Source organism: Moschus berezovskii, chromosome 1, assembly GCF_049115385.1.
Source record: "Moschus berezovskii isolate FMDL1 chromosome 1, NW_MosBer_1.0, whole genome shotgun sequence".
Taxonomy (NCBI): domain Eukaryota; kingdom Metazoa; phylum Chordata; class Mammalia; order Artiodactyla; family Moschidae; genus Moschus; species Moschus berezovskii.
The window spans coordinates 66,654,855-66,676,271 of record NC_142460.1 but is presented as its reverse complement, the minus strand read 5'-3'; the positions used below and the strand labels follow the sequence as shown (position 1 = coordinate 66,676,271).

Sequence of the window (21,417 nt, the reverse complement as noted above, 5' to 3'; positions counted from 1 at the left end):
ACTTTTATGGTGTCATGTCTTATATTTAAGTCTTTAAGCTATTTTGAGTTTATTTTGTGTATCATGTGAAGGAGCATTCAGATTTCATTGATTTACGTGTAGTTTTCCAACATGCCCGACACCCTTTGTTGAAGAGACCTCTTCCTATTGCATGTTCTTGGCTCCTTTGTTGAAGATTAATCAACTCTAGGTTCATGGGTTTATTTTGGGCTCTCTATTGTGTTCCATTGATCCATATGTTTGTTTTTGTGCCAGTGCCAAACTGTTTTACTTATGTAGCATTGTGTTTATCGTCTGAACCCTCCCTCCTGCTTTGTTCTTTTTACTCAGGATTGCTTTGGCAGTTCTGGATCTTTTATGGTTCCGTATAAATTGTAGGTTTATTTGTTCTAGTACTATGAAAAATGTCATGAGTAACTGTATACAGTTAGTGAAAACAAGACCAGGAGCTGACTGTGGCTCAGATCATGAACTCCTTATTGCGAAATTCAGGCTTAAATTGAAGAAGGTAGGGAAAACCACTAGACCATTCAGGTATGACCTCAATCAAATCCCTTATGATTATACAGTGGAAGTGAGAAATAGATTTAAGGGACTAGATCTGATTGATAGAGTGCCTGATGAACTCTGGACGGAGGTTCGTGACATTGTACAGGAGACAGGGCCAAGACCATCCCCATGGAAAAGAAATGCAAAAGAGCGAAATGGCTGTCTGAGGAGGCCTTACAAATAGCTGTGAAAAGAAGAGAGGCAAAAAGCAAAGGAGAAAAGGAAAGATATAAGCATCTGAATGCAGAGTTCCAAAGAATAGCAAGGAGAGATAAGAAAGACTTCCTCAGAGATCAATGCAAAGAAATAGAGAAAAACAACAGACTAGGAAAAACAAGAGACCTCTTCAAGAAAATTAGAGATTCCAAGGGAACATTTCATGCAAAGATGGGCTCGATAAAGGACAGAAATGGTATGGACCTAACAGAAGCAGAAGATATTAAGAAGAGGTGGCAGGAATACACAGAAGAACTGTACAAAAAAGATCTTCACGACCAAGATAGTCACGATAACGTGATTACGGACCTAGAGCCAGACATCCTGGAATGCGAAGTCAAGTGGGCCTTAGAAAGCATCACTACTAACAAAGCTAGTGGAGGTGATGGAATTCCAGTTGAGCTATTTCAAGTCTTGAAAGATGATGCTGTGAAAGTGCTGCACTCAGTATGCCAGCAGATTTGGAAAACTCAGCAGTGGCCACAGGACTGGAAGAGGTCAGTCTTCATTCCAATCCCAAAGAAAGGCAATGCCAAAGAATGCTCAAACTACCGCACAGTTGCACTCATCTCACACACTAGTAAAGTCATGCTCAAAATTCTCCAAGCCAGGCTTCAGCAGTATGTAAACCGTGAACTCCCAGATGTTCAAGCAGGTTTTAGAAAAGGCAGAGGCACCAGAGATCAAATTGCCAACATCCGCTGGATCATGGAGAAAGCAAGAGAGTTTCAGAAAAACATCTATTTCTGCTTCATTGACTATGCCAAAGCCTTTGACTGTGTGGATCACAATAAACTGTGGAACATTCTGAAAGAGATGGGAATCCCAGACCACCTGACCTGCCTCTTGAGAAACCTGTATGCAGGTCAGGAAGCAACAGTTAGAACTGGACATGGAACAACAGACTGGTTCCAAATAGGAAAAGGTGTACGTCAAGGTTGTATATTGTCACCTTGCTTATTTAACTTATATGTAGAGTACATCATGAGGAACGCTGGGCTGGAAGAAGCACAAGCTGGAATCAAGATTGCTGGGAGAAATATCAATAACCTCAGATATGCAGATGACACTACCCTTATGGCAGAAAGTGAAGAGGAACTCAAAAGCCTCTTGATGAAAGTGAAAGAGGAGAGTGAAAAGGTTGGCTTGAAGCTCAACATTCAGAAAACAAAGATCATGGCATCTGGTCCCATCACTTCATGGGAAATAGATGGAAAAACAGTGGAAACCGTGTCAGACTTTATTTTTTTGGGCTCCAAAATCACTGCAGATGCTGATTGCAGCCATGAAATTAAAAGACGCTTGCTCCTTGGAAGGAAAGTTATGACCAACCTAGATAGTATATTAGAAAGCAGAGACATTACTTTGCTAACCAAGGTCCGTCTAGTCAAGGCAATGGTTTTTCCCGTGGTCATGTATGGATGTGAGAGTTGGACTGTGAAGAAGGCTGATCGCCGAAGAATCGATGCTTTTGAACTGTGGTGTTGGAGAAGACTCTTGAGAGTCCCTTATACTGCAAGGAGATCCAACCAGTCCATTCTAAAGGAGATCAGTCCTGGATGTTCATTGGAGGGAATGATGCTAAAGCTGAAACTGCAATACTTTGGCCACCTCATGCGACGGGTTGACTCACTGGAAAAGACTCTGATGATGGGAAAGGTTGGGGGCGGGAGGAGAAGGGGACGACCGAGAATGAGATGGCTGGATGGCATCACCGACTCTGTGGACATGGGTTTGAGTGTACTCCGGGAGTTGGTGATGGACAGGGAGGCCTGGCGTGCTGTGATTCATGGGGTTGCGGAGAGTCGGACACGACTAAGCGACTGAACTGAACTGAACTGAATTTAATAGAGATCGCATTTAATCTGTAGATTTCTTTTGGTAGTATGATCATTTTAACAGTATTCTTCCATGCTTCTGGATTGACTTCAACTTAGAAATTAAAAAGGTACTAGGTAAAAGACCAAAATGCATTTTTGAAAAAGAAATACTCTTTCTTACCTCAAGCTTATTAACTTAATTTCATAATTTTTAGCAGTATTAATATGGCTTCAGCCAACTTAATTATCAGCTTTCCTAGGAATGACTGAATTAACCATGTTAGTCATGTTGATGTGTAGTCTCCCCAACTTTCAAGCTGACTCCTAGTACATCTCACAGGTTAAGGCTTCCTTGTATGCTTGTTACTTGATTATCCCTCATTTGCCTATGTAAAAGGACCACGTTTTATGTATCTTCAGTCAAAACTGAAAAAAACAGCAAACATGAGTTTCTAGAAGGTTGCTTTGGCCCTCTATCATGTTTAATAAGATATCTCTTAAGATAAATTATTACATATGAGAAAAGCAAGGCACAGTAAAGTGTGTGTAATACGATACCTATTGTAAGAAGGAGATAGAAGAGTATTTATTGGGCTGTATAAAGAGACTGTTAAAAAGCTGTACAAATTGTTAATTCGTTCTGGTTACGGAGATGAAATTGGATTTAGGACTATGTAATCTTCTAATTTCTGAATCATGGGAATATTAACAGTGGTTTTTGAATGTGAAGTACTGAGAACTTAGAATGGAACTGATCTTATTTTCTCACATAAAATGGGAACCTAATGTCTGGTGTGTAGTAATTTGTCTTGTTCCTTAGACCAAAGATAAGCAAACTATAGCCAGAAGGGGAGTCCTCCCTTCCTTTCCTCCATAAAGTTATATTACGACATAGCCACACTCCTTTACATACGTGTTACAATACGTGGTTTCACTTTCTAGCTACAGTGGCAGAATTAAGTAGTTAAAAGAGATGCCTTATTGCCTACAGTATTTATTATCTGATTCTTTACAGAAAAATTTTGCTGACCCTCTGCTACAGACCTTGTTTTTAAATTTTTAGTAATAGAACACTTTGTTCACAATCAAACTTTTATATGAACTTCTGTTTTAAAATATACAGCTATATTTACTGCAGTGAGGTTAGGGGGACAGGTTGGTTGAACCCTGCCTACTCACCTGCCTCCCTCTCTTTTTGTACCCTCCATTCTCCAGCAGCTGTTTCTTGAGGGGAATTTGAGGAACCCCCGGGGTTCTAAGGAGTACAGTTTGAAAATGACTGCCTTACAACAACTCTTTGAGGTAGTAAGTGTGATATTATTTTCTATTTTAGGTATTGAGAGACACGACTCATGGAAGTGAGTTAGTCAAGGCTTAATAAGCAGCCAGAACTCAAAACAATTCCAGCGTGTTTAATTGCAGAATAAATGGTTATATTTGCCTTTATATTGTATTTTATATTGTCAAAATCATGCATTAGTTGTTTTTACAAGGTGTTTTAGTGGTGATTTGACTTTTTTGTCTTTCATCTTCCTTGTTTCGCATAGGTTTTTGTAAGGCTAGTTTCCTCCCTTTACTGGAATTTGCCTATACTTCTGTGCTAAGTTTTGACTTCTGTAGCATGGCTGATGTAGCCATCTTGGCTCGTCATCTTTTTATGTCCGAAGTTTTAGAAATCTGTGAAAGTGTGCATAAACTAATGGAAGAGAAGCAGCTAACAGTGTATAAGAAGGGTGAAGTGCAAACAGTTGCATCTACACAGGACTTACAAGAGCACAATGGAGGCACAGCACCTCCCGTGGCTAACAACACGGGAACCACAACAACTTTGTCCACTGAACTTGGGGACTGTGAGATTGTACTCCTGATGAATGGAGAATTGCCGGAGCAGAATGGAGAGCTAGGACAACAGCCTGAGCCCCAGGTGTCTTCACAGGCTGAAACCATCGCATCACCTGTGGGCTGTGTAACTGATTCCCATCCTGAAATGGAGTCTGTTGATTTAGTAACAAAAAACAACCAGACAGAACTGGAAACTTTAAACAGCAGAGGAGATAGCACAGTTTCTAGTACTCATCCTAAGCCTTCACAAGAGAATGCAATCAGTAGCGCTCCAGGAAACACTGATATAGGAAATGATACAGCAGCTGAGGATATCTGCGCTGAAGACCTTTCAGAGCATAGGCAGGACCTTGACCGGTCCTCAAAAGATGAGGAAAATCTAGCTGAACCGACAGCACTGATGGACCATGGCCCCGATGATGATACTTACAGAAGCAGACTTCGGCAGCGCTCTGTTAATGAAGGGGGATATATCCGACTACACAAAGGAATGGAGAAGAAGCTGCAGAAGCGGAAAGCCATTCCCAAGTCAGCAGTTCAACAGGTATGATGAAGAAAGAGTCCCCTTTTGCAGGTTTAGCTTTAAATTGAAAGCATTCTATTGATAAACTTACGGTGAAAAAAAATTTTTTGAGGGGGAGGGGAGTGGGTGCAGGAAAGCAATTTAATGTTTTAAATACCAATGTTATTAATAAGGTAATGTGAATTTGAGATAGTTATTGGATTGTGTTTTCTGTTCCTTAATCAGGTGGCTCAGAAATTAGTTCAAAGAGGAAAAAAGATGAAACAGCCGAAAAGGGATGCTAAAGAGAATACAGAAGAAGAAGCATCCCATAAATGTGGGGAATGTGGAATGGTTTTTCAGAGACGATATGCCCTTATAAAGCACATACTGAAACATGAAAGAGCTAGAGATTACAAGTGTCCAGTAAGTGTCTGGAAAGCTAATTATAAACAGCTCTAACTTCTTTATAAATAGAATCCAGTTTACTGCTTTGTTATTATGCTACCATTTGTATTCTCCTTCTCCCTTATATTGCTGTTATAGTTATCTGCTGACTCATACATGTCATGTTCTTGCCAAAAAATGTTCAGTGACTTACCTCTGCTTCTACCATAGAAAGATGACAGTAAAATGATCTTTTTAGAAAGTTCGTAGAGAGGCAAAAAGAACAGGTGACCATAGCAACTAAATTCTGGCCTCTGATACATAAATGTAGTCTTTTTTTTTTTTGACTGTACTATATAGCACTCGACTCCTAGTTCCCCGACCAGGGATCAGACCTATGCTCCCTTCAGTGGAAGTGTGGGGTCTTAACCACTGGATTGCCAGGGAAGTCCCTAGATAGAGTCCTTGATTCAGTAGATTTGAAAGGGCTCATTCCCAGGCTTTCAGCATGGAAAGCTAAGAATCAATCCAAATTGTATTGCAGAACTACCAGGAGGCTCAGGAATTAATGGTACTAGTGACCTTGAAAGTAGAGGTAAGGCTGATAGTTAGAAAGCCTTTTTAAGAAGCAAGTGAATCACTACCACCATGCCTTCAGTCAAAGATCCTTCTACTCTGTGAAAAAGATAAAACCACAGCTGCTATAGAGAACACTGTGGATATGAGGGTGAATGTATCAGTGCAATATACCCAACAAGGGAAAGTAGAAGCTTCTACACTGAATATTGAACATGCTCTTTCCCTACTCAAGTCCTGGAATGTTAACAGCCAAACCCTTAACCTTAAAATAGAAAGATTTCTTAGAGATGAGAAATCTGAAGCCCAGTAAAAAAAAAAAGACCTAAAGATACCACTCACTAAAGCCAGGGGTTTACAGTTTACTTCCCTACTTACAAGTTCCAATCAGTTTTTAAATGTCTTATTCTGAAATGTGAATAAACATCAGATATAGAGACTCATGACAAATATTTCAAGCAAAAAGCAACTTTGAGGAATCCAGGACTATGCAGTTAGAAGAAAACTCAAAAAAAAAAAATGCACATAAAACCCAAACCACAAGTATAATTTATACTAGAGATAAAGGAAAAGATTATGTCAGTGAAACAATAATCATGTACTATGTTTTTAAAAGGGCACTTTAAGAAAACAGAATATTTTTTTAGGAATAAAATGTTTAACATAAAAAAAAATCTCTGAAAAGTTAGGAAACATAATTGACTAAATCACTCAGAAAATAAAACACAAGGTAAGAATGGGAGTGAAAGAAACTGAGGATTGGTCTAGTTGTATTCTAATGTCCAAATAATTCTAAACAGCATGGAGAGAAAGAAATCATTAATGCAATGAAAAAACATTTTAGAACTTGAAGATAGAAGTTTCCTTGTTAAAAGGGCATGTCAGATATTCAGAATCATGGTTTAAAATAATTCTTTACCAACTGCGTTATGAAATTTCTGAATCAGGGGACAAAGAAAATCTGACAAATTGGAAGAGAGAAGGGAAAAGGGTTAGAATAGCTTCAGACATTTCAGCAGCAACAGTGGAAGCTAGAAGATAAAGGCACAATATCTTTAATATTATAAAAGGGAATGATTTCTAACTTGAAGTCAATAGTCAGACTATATTTGCGATGGTACAATAAGAACAGTTTCAGACTTGCAAGGTCTGCAGAGTTTTACCCCCCGCCCCCAAATTCCCTTTCTCAGGAAGCTGTTGGTAGAGGTGTTCCACCAAAATGATCAAGACATGGGAAATGGAAAAAATGGGGTCCAATCTGTGAAACAGTTGCCCCAGTTTGGAACACAACATAGTGCTTTGATGGAGATATCCCACAAGGTGATGTGTTTAAACCTTCTCTCAGCCAACAATTGAGGGAAGGTTTGACAACGAATTAGCAGTAAATATGAAGAGAAGTAAAAGGGAAAGCAAAAGGAAAGGGAAGAAAATCATACTGTACTATATTATATTGTCCAGCTGTAGTAACATGTACATCATCCAGATAGTGTAAGCACGGAAACTGATCTCACCAAATGATGATAAAGCTGTCTTGAGCAAGTGTGGTAATGAGAGGGTGGCGTATGTATAGAGAGTGAAGGTGAAGGAGAGACTCACCTCCTATTGTTCACAGTACTCAGAATCACAGAGACGATCAGTGAGAAATGTCAAAAAAGTAGAAGTTGTGGACCAGTAGGCCAGTTTTATTTATTTAAAAAAAAGTCTTTTGGATCGTAACTGTGTATAACTTTGATTTTAAAATAAAGAGCAGAAGCTTTCAGGAATACTCAGCAAGTACAGGATAAAGCTCAAGGACTGGACCTTCCTTGCTGTCCAGTGGTTGAAGACTCCACACGCCCAGTGCAGGGGGCCAGGTGCAACCCGTGAGGGGGGAACTAGATTTCACATGCCGCAGCAAAGACCGAAAATCCTGTCTGTCACAGCTAAGACCCAGCATAGCCAAATAAATGAAAATTAAAAAACAAACACCATGTGAAAATTAAAAGCAAACAAGTCCCAAGGACTATCACAGTTTTATCCTCCTACCTTTTCAAGCCCCTGTTGTTGCTTCACCTAACAACTGTTAGTATTCATATAATGATAGTGTGCTTCCTTTTGTCTATATCTTACCATTCCTTCAAGACCCAGCCTCAGCGCTGAGGCTTTTCCTTACTCTGATTACTCTCCCTTCTTAAATATTTCACCTGTTTACTTATAAATCCTTTTTCTGTGGTTAGATTATAAACCCCTGCAGAGTAGAGACTGGGTCTGTCCCTTTTATCTGTATAATCCGGTACCTGGTATACTGTGTCTTTTATATAGTGTATGTGTTTATGTAGTTGTAGCACAAATAGCAAGGTGTGAAGTATGAGTTGCGTTTCACTTAACATTTGTAATGAAAATACACTGAGGCAGAACTCACTTACTTTTTCTTTTAGTTGTGTAAGAAACAGTTTCAGTACAGTGCCTCCTTGCGAGCACACCTTATTCGACATACCAGGAAAGATGCACCTACTTCGTCCTCTTCAAATTCCGCATCGAATGAGGCATCAGGGTCATCGTCTGAGAAGGGCAGAACCAAGCGAGAATTTATATGTTCCATATGTGGGAGGACACTGCCTAAGCTGTATTCTCTTCGAATACATATGTTAAAGCACACGGGTGTAAAACCACATGCATGCCAGGTAAAATAATTATATTTATTTTGCTATTTAAAGAAGACTGGAATATAACTGACAATAAGACTGGGTGAATCTGGAGCCACATCAGTTTAGTAAAATATCCCATAAAGTCCACAACTTTTTCAGTTTGTTGTCTAGGTCAAGGGTGATTCCCATTTTTGCTCTTTAATTTGTTGTCTGAAGTTGTAGTTTGAAATAAATCTATTTAGAGTGTTCAGGAGACTTGATGGAATTCCGAGTGGTACTGGGTGAGAATAACCAGCTTCTATCATCCCTTCAGGTTCGGCAGGGCCAGCCTGGCTTGGAAGGAACCTATGACTTAAATCTTAGCAGAAATTCTGCCTCAACTCTGTCCTTCTCCAAAGCTGAAGACTAAATGTCAAAATGTGATTGCTGGTTCAGAAATCTGTGATAAGTCAGCTTTGGGCTATTTGAAACAGTGAAAAATTTCTAGCAGCACCTGTAGCCTTGCATATAAGTATGACCCACTATTTTTATTGATAGTTTTGGAACCAGTAACATTTTTCTCGCTTGTTTTTTTAAGCTTTGTATTAAATGAAAAAAGAATGTCAGAGACTAGAATAAACCCTATGTACCCTTTACCCAGCTTTAGTAGTTAGCAACACACGGTCATTTGTGAGATTTTTTTAATTTAAAAAATGTTATTGAAATACAGTTGATTTATAATTTTGTGTTAGTTTTAGATATACAGCAAAGTTATTCAGCTGTTTATTCATCCTTTTTTAGATTCTTTCCTGTTATTGGTTACTAGAAGATACTGTGTAGTTCCCTGTGCTATACAGTGGTGCTTGTTCGTTACCTATGGTTAGTTGTGTTTTATACGTACTGTCACTCACTCCCTTCCTACCCCTTCCCTTAGTCCTAAGCATCATTGTATTCATATATTTTAAAAGTTAAGTGTTAATTGGACCTCTGGTCTTCTACTGTAGCACTACTCAAGATGTGTGGTCCATGGAAGATAAGTGAAAAAATGGAGAGTAAGCATGTAGAAACTGTCATGGCAGTTTGATGTTGTTTGACATCTTTATTGTGTTTAACAAAAATCCCTAATAGATTGGAGAGTTTGAGAAGCACTGTTTTAGTTGGTATAGACGTGAATGAGTATATTGTTCTTGACTAAGCTTCCATGTCTCTTTTAATGTATATTGTTTACCAGTTTCAGAAAAGACAGTGTGAGGGTTTTTTGGTACTGTTTTGAGTTCTTCCACAGATTACATGGTTCCCTGGTGACTCAGCTGGTAAAGAATCCGCCTGCAATGTGGGAGACCTGGGTTCGATCCCTGGGTTGGGAAGATCCCCTGGAGAAGAGAAAGGCTACCCACTCCAGTATTCTGGCCTAGAGAATTCCATGGAATGACTTCCCCTAGAGAAGTCCATGGGGTCACAAAGAGTCGGACACGACTGAATGACTTTCAAGAAAAATAGAAGTATTTGTTAAGTACGGAATCAGGAGATAATCAATGAATTTAAAATCTTAGGCCCTTGTTTCAACTTAAATGTTGTTATTTTGTTTATAATTTAAGATTTTAATTTAAAATAGCATACTAGCTTCTCTATCTTCATTCTTCAGAAATAGCCCTTAACTCTTTTTCTGTTTTACTCGTTTAAATACCCATGCTCCTTTAGGTCTGTGGAAAGACTTTCATCTACAAACACGGTCTAAAATTACACCAGAGTCTCCATCAGTCACAGAAGCAGTTCCAGTGTGAACTATGTGTGAAGTCATTTGTTACCAAAAGGAGTCTTCAAGAACATATGAGCATTCACACAGGTAATGAGAAATTTATAGTGACATAGTTACACGTTACATACCGTTAGCTTACCTAGTGTATTGATTGTGCTATAAGACTGTATATGTGCCGTTTTTTTAATTAATGAGAGTAAAGCTTGAAAGTTGTTCTTACATCTAGTTTTAGAGCTATCTTATTTGTATAAAAGTTTTTTAAACTTTTTTTAAATTAGTGCACGTGTCTGCTTCATGTCAATTATGGCTAAATCCACAACAATATTGTAATTATCCTCCAATTAAAAGAGATTAATTTTTTAAAAAGTTAAGCAATAAGCAGATGTAGCTGTCAACAAGTATGTGGTTTATAATTTTATTAGAATTTTTAGTCCACATATACTTATTTTCACATGTTTAAAGCAGTTACGTAGAAGTGGCTGATGAAGGGTAGATAATCTGCTGTAGAACTTGTATACAACTCTGCACTGTTATAATCCAGAGGACCATGCAAGCCTCCCAAATTCTTTGGGCAGTAGTGGCCTCACTAGTACTATATTGAGAGGAAATAAGGTATTTGACATAGTTTGTTATTCCTAGAAGGTGGGTGCCAAAAGTCATAGCTTCTGTGTTCACTTGATGAAGTAGCTTCTAAAGTATGACATAAAGCATTGTTAGAGGAGCACCTGATTGTTGGATTTGTGAAATGCTTTTTAATTTTTATAGGAGAGTCCAAGTACCTTTGCTCAGTTTGTGGAAAGTCTTTTCATAGAGGCTCTGGGCTTAGCAAGCACCTAAAGAAGCACCAACCAAAGCCTGAGGTTCGAGGCTATCATTGTACTCAGTAAGTATTTAGTATGTGAACCATTCAATTAATTTATGTTCTTATAGTTCATTTGAAAGTTGTTTCAAAGGAAAATATTTGAGGTGGCTGAAGTTGATTAGATACAGTTTGATACAGTATCACTGTTGATAATATGTCATTTTCAAAGTTCAACTGTAAGGAAGTGGAACTTGAATATTCATATGTAATTATATAAACATACATATATATTTATATCTGAGGTGATGGATGTGTTAATTAACAAATGGTAGGAATCCTTTCACAATGTGCGTGTGTGTGTATGTATACACACATATACTGAATCATCATGTTTTACACTTTAAATACCTTACAGTTTTGTCAGTTACACCTCAGTAAAATGGAAAAAAGAAAAGAGAATAGTTGAATCTAATAGTAAACTATTACTTTACTTTAAAAAAAATTACTATTTGCTTACTCTTGATTTTAATCAGTTTGCCTTTGTCTGCTGCTGCTGCTGCTAAGTCGCTCAGTCGTGTCCGACTAGTAGCGACCCCATGGACTGCAGCGCACCAGGCTCCTCTGTCCATGCGATTTTCTAGGCAAGAGTACTGGAGTGGCTTGCCATTGCCTTCTCCGTTGCCTTTGTCTAGGTGTTCCTGTTTATTTATTTAGCAGTTTTATTTGCATTATAAATCTCATACCATATGAATCATTCATTTTAAATGACTTAAAGAAGTTCTTCAAATGTGCCACCTAGGGGTAGGGACTGTAGGAATGAAGGGTCCCTTGGTGCCAGGCAGAGATTCTTTATAGGCAATTCTTCTGAAGTACTGGACTTGTTGCTCATTTCTGTTTTTCTTGAGACTCCTTTCCTCTCCCTCTTTTTCCAGAACCTCCTGAGATCCCTTTTATAACATAACATTTATCATATTAAAGTGTTCAGTTTAGTGGCTCTCAGTACATTCAGTGTTGTGCAAGCATCACCACTGATTCCAGAATGCCTTCAATACTCAGCCAGGCAGTTTACAGTCCTGCCTTGGTCTTCTCTTTCTGTTTGTGCACAGTCAGCCATTGGTGAGAACATGGAGCATTTTCAGGTCTTTTCTGAGCATGTGCCAGCCCTGGGCAAATAATTTGGATTTCTAGATGCCTGGGAATATGTGAGAGTTTTTCAAAGGTCTTATTTCCTGAAATATCTCATTCTCCAGCCTTTCCTTCCAAGTGCCATTCGTTGCCCCAGCAGCTGTGACTAATACATTTACCTTTAAATGTTTCCAACCAATCCCTCCTCTCTATTCTCCCCACAACCCCCAAGTCCTCAGCCCTGGGGGAATTGGGCTAAATAAAAGCAAGCACTTTGAGAGGTACCAGATAGTTCTAAACAACTTCAGTTCGGTTTAAGTCCCTCTGATACTGTGAACCCATAGCGAGAATGAATTTTGTGTCTACTGAGCTGAGGAGCCAAGGGATGGGGTCAGGATGAGTTGAAATGCTACAAAGCTCTTTTACCAGGATTCAACCATTTTTTTCTTAATTAAATAATTAGCTGGTTGCTGTAAACTTTTAATCAGTTTCCAGAGCTCCAGTAAAATTGATTCTGACCGTTTTTAATAGTTCATCTACAGGTTTTGTGGAAGGTTGGGCTTTTGGAGTTACCAACTCTGCCCATATTTGCTGATGTCACTCTAATCAGTCTTTTATTTTTATTTTTTACAGAATTTTGATGTGCACCATTTTTAAAGCCTTTTTTGAATTTGTTTCAGTATTGCTTCTGTTTTATGTTTTGGTTTTTTGGTCCTGAGGCATGTGGGATCTTAGCTCCCTAACCAGGAATCAAACCTGCAACCCCCCCCTGCATTGGAAGCGGGGGTCTTAACACTGGACTGCAGGGAAGTCCCCTCACTCAGTCTTACTTTAAAAGAAAAGTAGTTTATTATGCATACCTTTATAGCTGCAAATGTAAGAAAACCCAGTTTAAACTGGCTTGAATGAACTAGGAGTCTGAATGGTTTAATGTAGATTGATTTCAGATTCATTAGCACTTGATTATCTGCGATGCTCCATGTGGACAAGACAGTGGCAATGGTTTTAGCCTCACATCCCCTCAACTCCCAAATTGTTTTGTGTGGATCATCACAGTGGCCGAGAGAATGCTGTGCTCTGATTGTCCTATACCTAAGTCAGTTGCTTCATTTTTATGGGCAGGAGTAAATCCTACCCCCGACAGACGGACAGAATGGGAGAGGGTGAAAAGGGATGTTAAAGAGGCGATCCCAAGGAGTTGAGGAGAAGATAGAAGATAATCACCTTTATGATAACCTTTGGGAGCTTTGCAGGATTCTTTTTTTTTTTTTATAGTGAAAACCTTATAACATGCTTTTCCAAACCAAATATTAAAATTAATATTTTGAACATATTCTTAAATTCTACATGCATACTTTTGAATACCTAAACTACATGTTAAATAGCTGAACACATTCTGTTCACATTCTGTTGATCTTTAAACATCAACAATCTATTAGTATAGCTATTACTACAAAACAAATTTGGATAGAGGTCTGAGATGATTTTTAAGCTCACACAAAGAGCTGTTTCTAGTACTCTGGAACTAAAAGAACTTAACACACTCCAGCCTTGATGCAAGTTTGAAATACTAAGATTTTGTTTTGTTTTAAATTGGGATCATCTTGTAGAGTTCTAGAAACCCAGGAATATACTGAGTTCTTGGAAACTTCCTTTAAAAGAATAAGATGATCCATTTGGGTGAATGGACTTTGTTATTGCAGATGTGAGAAAAGTTTCTTTGAAGCTAGAGACCTTCGCCAGCACATGAACAAACATCTTGGTGTGAAGCCATTCCAGTGCCAATTTTGTGATAAGTGCTATAGTTGGAAGAAAGACTGGTATTCCCATGTGAAATCTCATTCTGTCACTGAGCCGTACAGGTGGGTAAATCTGGGGCGAATCTGAGCTTAACTGAGATATGTATGTACTTGGATTAATTGTTAGTCCCTTTAATGGTTTTGGTGTTTCAGTTCAGTTCAGTCGCTCATTCGTGTCCGACTCTCCGCGACCCCATGAATCACAGCACGCCAGGCCTCCCTGTCCATCACCAACTCCCGGAGTTCACTCAAACTCATGTCCACAGAGTCGGTGATGCCATCCAGCCATCTCATTCTCTGTCGTCCCCTTCTCCTCTTTGTGTTTTTCCTCTATTTTAGGTGTAATATATGTGGCAAAGAATTTTACGAAAAAGCATTGTTCAGGAGGCATGTAAAGAAAGCTACCCATGGGAAAAAAGGAAGAGCAAAGCAAAACCTGGAACGGGTGTGTGAACAGTGTGGAAGAAAATTCACTCAGCTAAGAGAGTATAGAAGACACATGAACAACCATGGCGGTAACTATACTTCATGCAGCTTAATAGATGGACCTTTAAATAGAATAAAAACCAGTCCAGTAGTGATTCTTCCTTTTCCATTCCTCTTGTCTGTTATCTTATCTTCCTTAATGAGAGATTAATCCCATATTATGGAAGATTTATACAAATAATAGCAGTGATTATGAATCTGACTACCTAATTGTCGTGTAAATAGATAGATTCCTTTCTTAGTGAGCTTAGTATTCTGTATTAATATTTTTCTGCTGGAATGGATTACTTGAAGCTTCTGTTTTTTTATCCTAGGATTATAGGATTGCTGTGAAGGTGTAAAGGGACTTTCACAGAAACTCAAAATTGTCTCAGAGTAACTTCTATCCATAGGAACATCTTTAGAGAGGTTATATCCAGAATCTGCTTTATTCTAGTCGAAACCACTTGGTCCTAACTAAAAGATGGCGATAGTCAAGATAGTAAAGTTTATGGGCTACTGTACTTAAAAGCATTATTTATCAGGCAGCTAATAAATTTTAGTACTTGGACCTCACCACACACACACCCCTCTCTTTTCCTTTGTTTTTCCTTTTACTAGGAGTTAAGCCATTTGAGTGCTTAACATGTGGAGTTGCTTGGGCTGATGCCCGATCTCTGAAACGCCACGTCAGAACACATACAGGTGAACGGCCTTATGTCTGTCCTGTGTGTAGTGAAGCCTACATAGATGCTAGAACACTCCGTAAACACATGACTAAATTCCACAGAGATTATGTGCCTTGCAAGATCATGCTGGAAAAAGATACCCTTCAGTTTCATAACCAGGGAACTCAAGTGGAGCATGCTGTTAGCATCTTAACAGCAGATATGCAGGAACAAGAAAACAGTGGTCCTCAAGAACTTGAAACTGTGGTAGTGACGGGAGAAACTATGGAAGCTCTTGAAGCTGTTGCAGCGACTGAAGAATGTCCTTCAGTATCTACACTCTCTGACCAAAGTATTATGCAAGTGGTTAATTATGTGTTGGCACAGCAGCAAGGACAGAAGCTCTCTGAGGTCGCAGAAGCTATTCAAACTGTTGAAGTAGAGGTGGCACATATTTCAGAAACAGAATGAATGTAGTAATAGAGATAAAAAGAAGTGATGTCTCATGTATATTGAACTCACAGAACATTTGTTTACAATACTGTATGACTGTCTGCCTGGAGTTTGTGTGTCCAGGCTCTGGGCTATTTGGTGGTGTTTTAACATATAACGATTTGTCTAGCTAATGGTTCTGTAGAAAAGTCCATTTACTGTAAACAAATTGAAAACAAATCTATTTGGTGGCAGTGGATTATCATGGTATACTTTTTATGAATTAATGTTTAAAAAGAACTGTACTAAATTAAAAACCGTACAGTTTTATTTGCATTTTGACTTGATTATATATACTTTGAATTTAAAAGGCTGTACTAATTGGCTTTTCTCTTTTATTCTCAAAACATAGAGGTTCTGTGATTTCATTTGCCCTGTTTATGGATTAAAAATTCTAATATAAAACATTTTAGTAGGATGCATAGGTATATTACATTTTTTTAAATGCTTCACATCTGTGATTCTTGACTTACTATTTATTTTATCCCTTTATAAATTCAGGGATTCTTTATTCTGTTGTAAAGCACTTAATGAGTTACATGTTGTAATCAAGTTTGCACAGTGTACTTAATCTGTATGGGGAACCCTTAAATGAATAGCTAATTTTTCAAATGCAATTCAAATGCATGAAATGCCTATTAAGCCTTACTATGCTAACCTTCAAGGCAAGTAAATTGACCATGAGCAAAGAACACTGTTAATCTCTGTTGATGGGAAATTTCTCCTTGATAACAAGAAAATAAATGGGAAAAAAGGTTAAAACTAGGTTTGGTTGTTTGCAGCTTTTGTATCATGTTTAATTGTTCAATTTTGTTAAAAAACTGCAGTTTAGAAACAGGATAGCAATATAGATATCTACAGCATACTTGACCATATGATTGTCAAGTAATTTCAGAATATTGAAAATTCTTCAGTTCAACCCTCATTATAGTATACTACTTAATTGATTATGGCCCACCAAATTGTTAAAAGTAAATTCTGTTTAAAAGTTGCCTGAAAAATTAATTTGTGTGTTTGATTTTTAAATTCCCACCTCTGTAAGCTATCTAATTTTCTCATTTTTCAAAATAACCATGGGGAGATATCACATTTCTCTCTTGGGAAACTACCACTCAAGTTATAATTGTTAAAATTAAACTTCTAAGTATTAGAATAAGCTAATATAAGGTGTAAAATTAAGATATAAGCCAGTCACATGTAAATCATTCCTAAAGCACAAGAAAAGAATGTGCCTTGATGTATATATGTTATTAAAATGCTTATTCCAATTTACTTTAAGTGGCTTCAAAGAAAAATAAATGTGATGCCATGCATGTGCTATACCTGCATATGTAATATTTGCATTTGCACATTTCCCATTGTTTCGGTAGCTGTGTGGCTGACTTTCAGTTTTAAGTGGATTGACATACAGTCTACAGCTTTATAATGGCTGCTTGTTATATGTTTCAGTTAGTGAAAATGTATTTCAATCTAAAATTTGGAATTGTCTTTATGTTCCATTGTCACCACTGTTATTAGATTTAGTTAATTGGGTAAGACCATTAATGTACATCATAAATATGTAAATAAAAGATGTTGAATCTTGTTTAAAGCATAAGCTTTGAAGTTAAGCTTGTCGCTATTTTCAGCTCATAAGTCATTTGCTTTTATTTATTATTAAGTTAATCCATTTTTAAAGAGGAGGGGAATTGAACACATTAAAAATAACCACTGAGGGAACATATAATACTATTAAAACTTATTATTACACTTAAACATAATCTTACAACAAAATCAAAAGTAGTACAATTAACTGCCATGTGTAATTCCTTTCTAAGGGCACACATTGATTTGTTGTCAGGTCAGGTATCCCCTGATTAAATGTGCTTGTTAGTGCTGTTTTATTAAATGCCAGTGGCTTTTTACGTAATTTCACAGTTACCTTAACTGCTGGATTTAGTCCAGACCTTTAGTGTCTATTTTTCTTTTTTAATAGCTGTGGTGTAAACTGTAAATGATGCTTCCCCTTCATAACTGAATTAGGGGATTCAACCTATAATGGAAGTTTAAACTTTTAGGAACCATGGAAGTTCCTAAACACAGGGGTTTTACATTTACTGTTTGGATAATTATATCAGGCTTATTTTATAGTCTGTTATCTGAAGTTTTGAAGTGAATACTGCTGTTTATTGGATTTCTCTAGAATGTTATAAATGTTAAGAGTACAGGTTGTTGTTTAGTTGCTGAGACTCTTTGTGACCCCATGGTCTACAGCCCCCGAGGCTTCTCTGTCCATGGAATTTCCCAGGCAAGAATACTGGAGTGGGTTGTCATTTCCTTCTCCAAGGGATCTTCCTAAACCCAGAAACTGAAACCACATTTCCTGCATCGGCAGGCGGATTCTTTACCACTGAGCCATCTTTAATTTGCTGCCTCTTTCCAGTTTACCACCATTCAGGTAAGGCCTGCTGACCTAATATCTTTTCTAATGTATGTACTTGAAACTGTAAGTTTCTTCTAAACTCAGCTATCACAGCATTCCACACATTGGGATATGGTATTCCTTCACTGTTATTTGATTTAAAATATTTTAAAATTTTCATTATAATTTATTATTTCACACATATTTTACTTCTAAACATAGAGGGTTTTGGAGTTATCTTTTTGTTAGTGATCTCTAAAATTTTACTGTGATTAAAAACATTCTGTATATTTTTTATTCTTTAACATTTGATGAGGGTTATTTTTTTATGGATAAGCAGTGGTCAATTTTTGTAAATGTTTCATGAGAGCTTAATTTTCTGCAGTGTGGAGGCATTGTTTTAATATGTGTCAATTAAATGATTATTTTTGTTCAAATATCCTGTACCCCTATTCTTTTTTCTTGTTTGTTGGTTCTATCAGTTAGAAAAATACCTCTACCTGTATGAATGTAGATTTGCCTATTTCTCCTTTTAATAATTCTGGCAATTTTTGCTTCATATATCTTGAAGCTGTTATTAGTTATCTAATACAGAATTGTTTTCCTGGTGAGTTAAACCTTGTTATGAAAGGGTAAAATGAAGAGCCTTTGCTAATTCTCCTGGCTTTACGTCTACTTTGACTGAAATTAAAATAGCTACAGGGGCTTCCTGGTGATCCAGGAGTTAAGAGTTCACCTTACCGTTCAGGGGACTTGGGTTCCATCTTTCTTTGGGGAACTAAGATCACATATCCTGCAGGGCAAATAAGCCCCGGTGCAGCAGTTACTGAGCTCACATACTACAACTAGGGAGATCCTGCATGCCACAACCAAGATGTGACACAACCAAATGAATATTTTTAAAATAGTAAAATAGCTACATCAGGATTTTTTGGGGGGTGTTCCTGTGGTACATTTTACCATGCTTATTGCTGTCAGCCTGCTCATAACCTCATATTTAAGGTATGTCTCTTATACATAGTATATGATTGGCTTTTTTGGCCATACAGCATGTAATATCTTAACTCCCTGACCAGGGATTGAACTCATGCCCCCTCCAGTGGAAACATGGAGGCTGAGCCACTGGACCACCAGAAAATTTCCTATGGTTGTCTTGAAAAAAAAGTCCAGGCTGCCAATCTTTGTCTTTTCATAGGAATATTAGTTCAGTTAGAAAGTGCTCATTCAGTCGTGTCTGACTCTTTGCAAACCGTGGACTGTAGCCTGTCTCTCCATGGAATTCTCCAAAAAGAATACTAGAGTGGGTAGCCGTTCCTGTCTGCGGGGGAATCTTCCCAACCCAGGGATCAAACCCCAGTCTCCTGCATTGCAGGCAGATTCTTTGCCATCTGAGCCACCAGGAAAGCCAACTAGAAAACATGACATGGAGTAGGAAACGGTAACCCTCTCCAGTATTCCTGCTTGGAAAACTACATGGATGGACGAGCCTGGTGGGGTAGTCAAGGGGTTGCAAAAAGGCCAGACATGACTTAGTGACTGAACCCACACACAGGCAATGTATAATATACAGTTTTTACTGCTGTGTAAAGCAAATAAAGATTTTTCTCAAAATTAATTTTTTTTCTCAAAAATATTACTGACATATTTGCATATAAATCTACCATTTGAGTTTTGTTTTCATTCCTTGCTATAAGTTCTTGGCACAGTTTCTTCTACTCCACAGGCATCCATTTCATGAGCTGTAGGCAGTGTAAGTTCAGATACATATCAACACTTTCCAACGGATGTGGAAACACTTAAGAGGCATATAGTTCATTAACTCCCATACCAATGGTAATTACTGTTATACAATTAGGCCTTATGTTGACCCCATTTCCCCTTGAAAACCCTCTGTGGATTTTCCTATATCTTGACTGAAGGTTTTTCTTAAACTTTAAAAAGTTATCCTGTATATATATGTGTGTGTGTGTGTGTCAGTTTTTTTTCTCTTTAGCATCTACTATTTTCCAGGTACCTAGATCCAGACCCCTGGTCATCTGGGATGCTTCCATCAGTGATTCAGCCAATGAATTCCTTAGCAATGTCTCTGATCTGTTACTTCTATTACATCACTAGTAATTACTGATAATATATTTTATGTGTGGATGTATGCTCAGTCATGTCTCTTTGCAACCCCAAGGACTATAGCCCACCAGGCTACTCTCTCCGTGGGGGTCTCTCAAGCAAGAATACTGGAGTGGGTTGCCATTTTCTACTCCAGGGGATCTTCCCGACACAGGGATCAAACCCACTGATCTCCTGCATTGGCCAGTGGATTCTTTACCACTTCTTTCCCCTGGGGAAACCCTGTTAATATAGTACTCAAATTTTAAGATTTTATAAGCTCACACATGCAATATATTACCAATATCTTGGCTTCCCAGCTTTCATGCTTGCCCTGTTTTTCTCTGTCTTACATACATTACTTCCAGATTAATATCTGAAATTGCTCTTAATCTTGAACCTTCTTAGTTTTCTAATGGCTCTATGTCCACAGCAGGCAAGTCATAAGTTAGTAATGAAAATGTGTAATGTGACAAGAGATGGCTGTTATCAAAATCTTTCTCCATTTCAGTATGATGGCAGTACCAGAACCCTTTAAGAGATGGCACAGAATGACAGCTCCTTTTTCTTTTTGGCAGTGTGGCACGTGGTATCCTAAGTTCCCCCAAGAGGGATCGAACTCACACATGCTGCATTGGAAGTGCAGAATCTTAACCACTGAACCACCAGGGAAGTCCCATGCCTGCTTCTTCAGTTCTTCCTGTTGGAGAAAGCAAGGCCTGTAGTAGAATTTATACTTAAGATTCCCAGTTGTCTTCCTTGGAGCATCTCATAGTCGATGCCTACTGTAGCATTCAAATAAGACAGAATGAGAAGAAACACCTGTTTAAAATCAGCTGGGAAAGTGACATTATCTTCTCAGAGTGACCCTTTGAGAATGTAACTACATTTAAATGTTCATACACAGATTAATATTCTCTCACAGCAAATATATTTGGGGATTTTTATATTGAACTTAGTATTATTAGATTCATGGTTAAGAGACATACCTTGTCAATCTATAAGTCAAACCACTGCCCACATTTTGGGTTTTATTTTCAACTATTTCTTTTAAAGAGCAGTTTTAGGTTCATAGCAAAACTAAGTGGAAAAGTAGACATTCCTCATATAACCGTATTCCCACATACACACCTTTTCGTTCTCAACTGCATCTTCAATTAGATTTGCTTTAATCATTTGCAAATACTTTACCTAATTAGTATCAATACTTGCATTCTTTCCATATTATTTTCTTTGCAGTACTTGATACAAAGGTGGTGGTGTTCAGTCACTCAGTTGTGTCCAACTGCGACCCCATGTACTGCA

At 37.9% G+C, this 21,417-nt stretch overlaps 1 protein-coding gene across 1 annotated transcript in view; it reads left to right on the top strand.

Annotated features, from left to right (window-relative positions):
* ZBTB11 (zinc finger and BTB domain containing 11) overlaps positions 1–20,139 on the top strand; it is a 33,053-nt gene extending 12,914 nt beyond the window's left edge. Inside the window, exons 4-11 of the mRNA XM_055416074.2 lie at positions 4,133–4,971; positions 5,176–5,355; positions 8,310–8,555; positions 10,200–10,344; positions 11,023–11,140; positions 13,888–14,046; positions 14,323–14,498; positions 15,070–20,139. Coding sequence (XP_055272049.1) covers positions 4,133–4,971; positions 5,176–5,355; positions 8,310–8,555; positions 10,200–10,344; positions 11,023–11,140; positions 13,888–14,046; positions 14,323–14,498; positions 15,070–15,587 — 2,381 coding nt within the window. The 3' untranslated portion in view covers positions 15,588–20,139. The remainder of the gene's footprint in view (positions 1–4,132; positions 4,972–5,175; positions 5,356–8,309; positions 8,556–10,199; positions 10,345–11,022; positions 11,141–13,887; positions 14,047–14,322; positions 14,499–15,069) is intronic.
* The last annotated feature ends 1,278 nt before the right edge of the window (positions 20,140–21,417 follow it).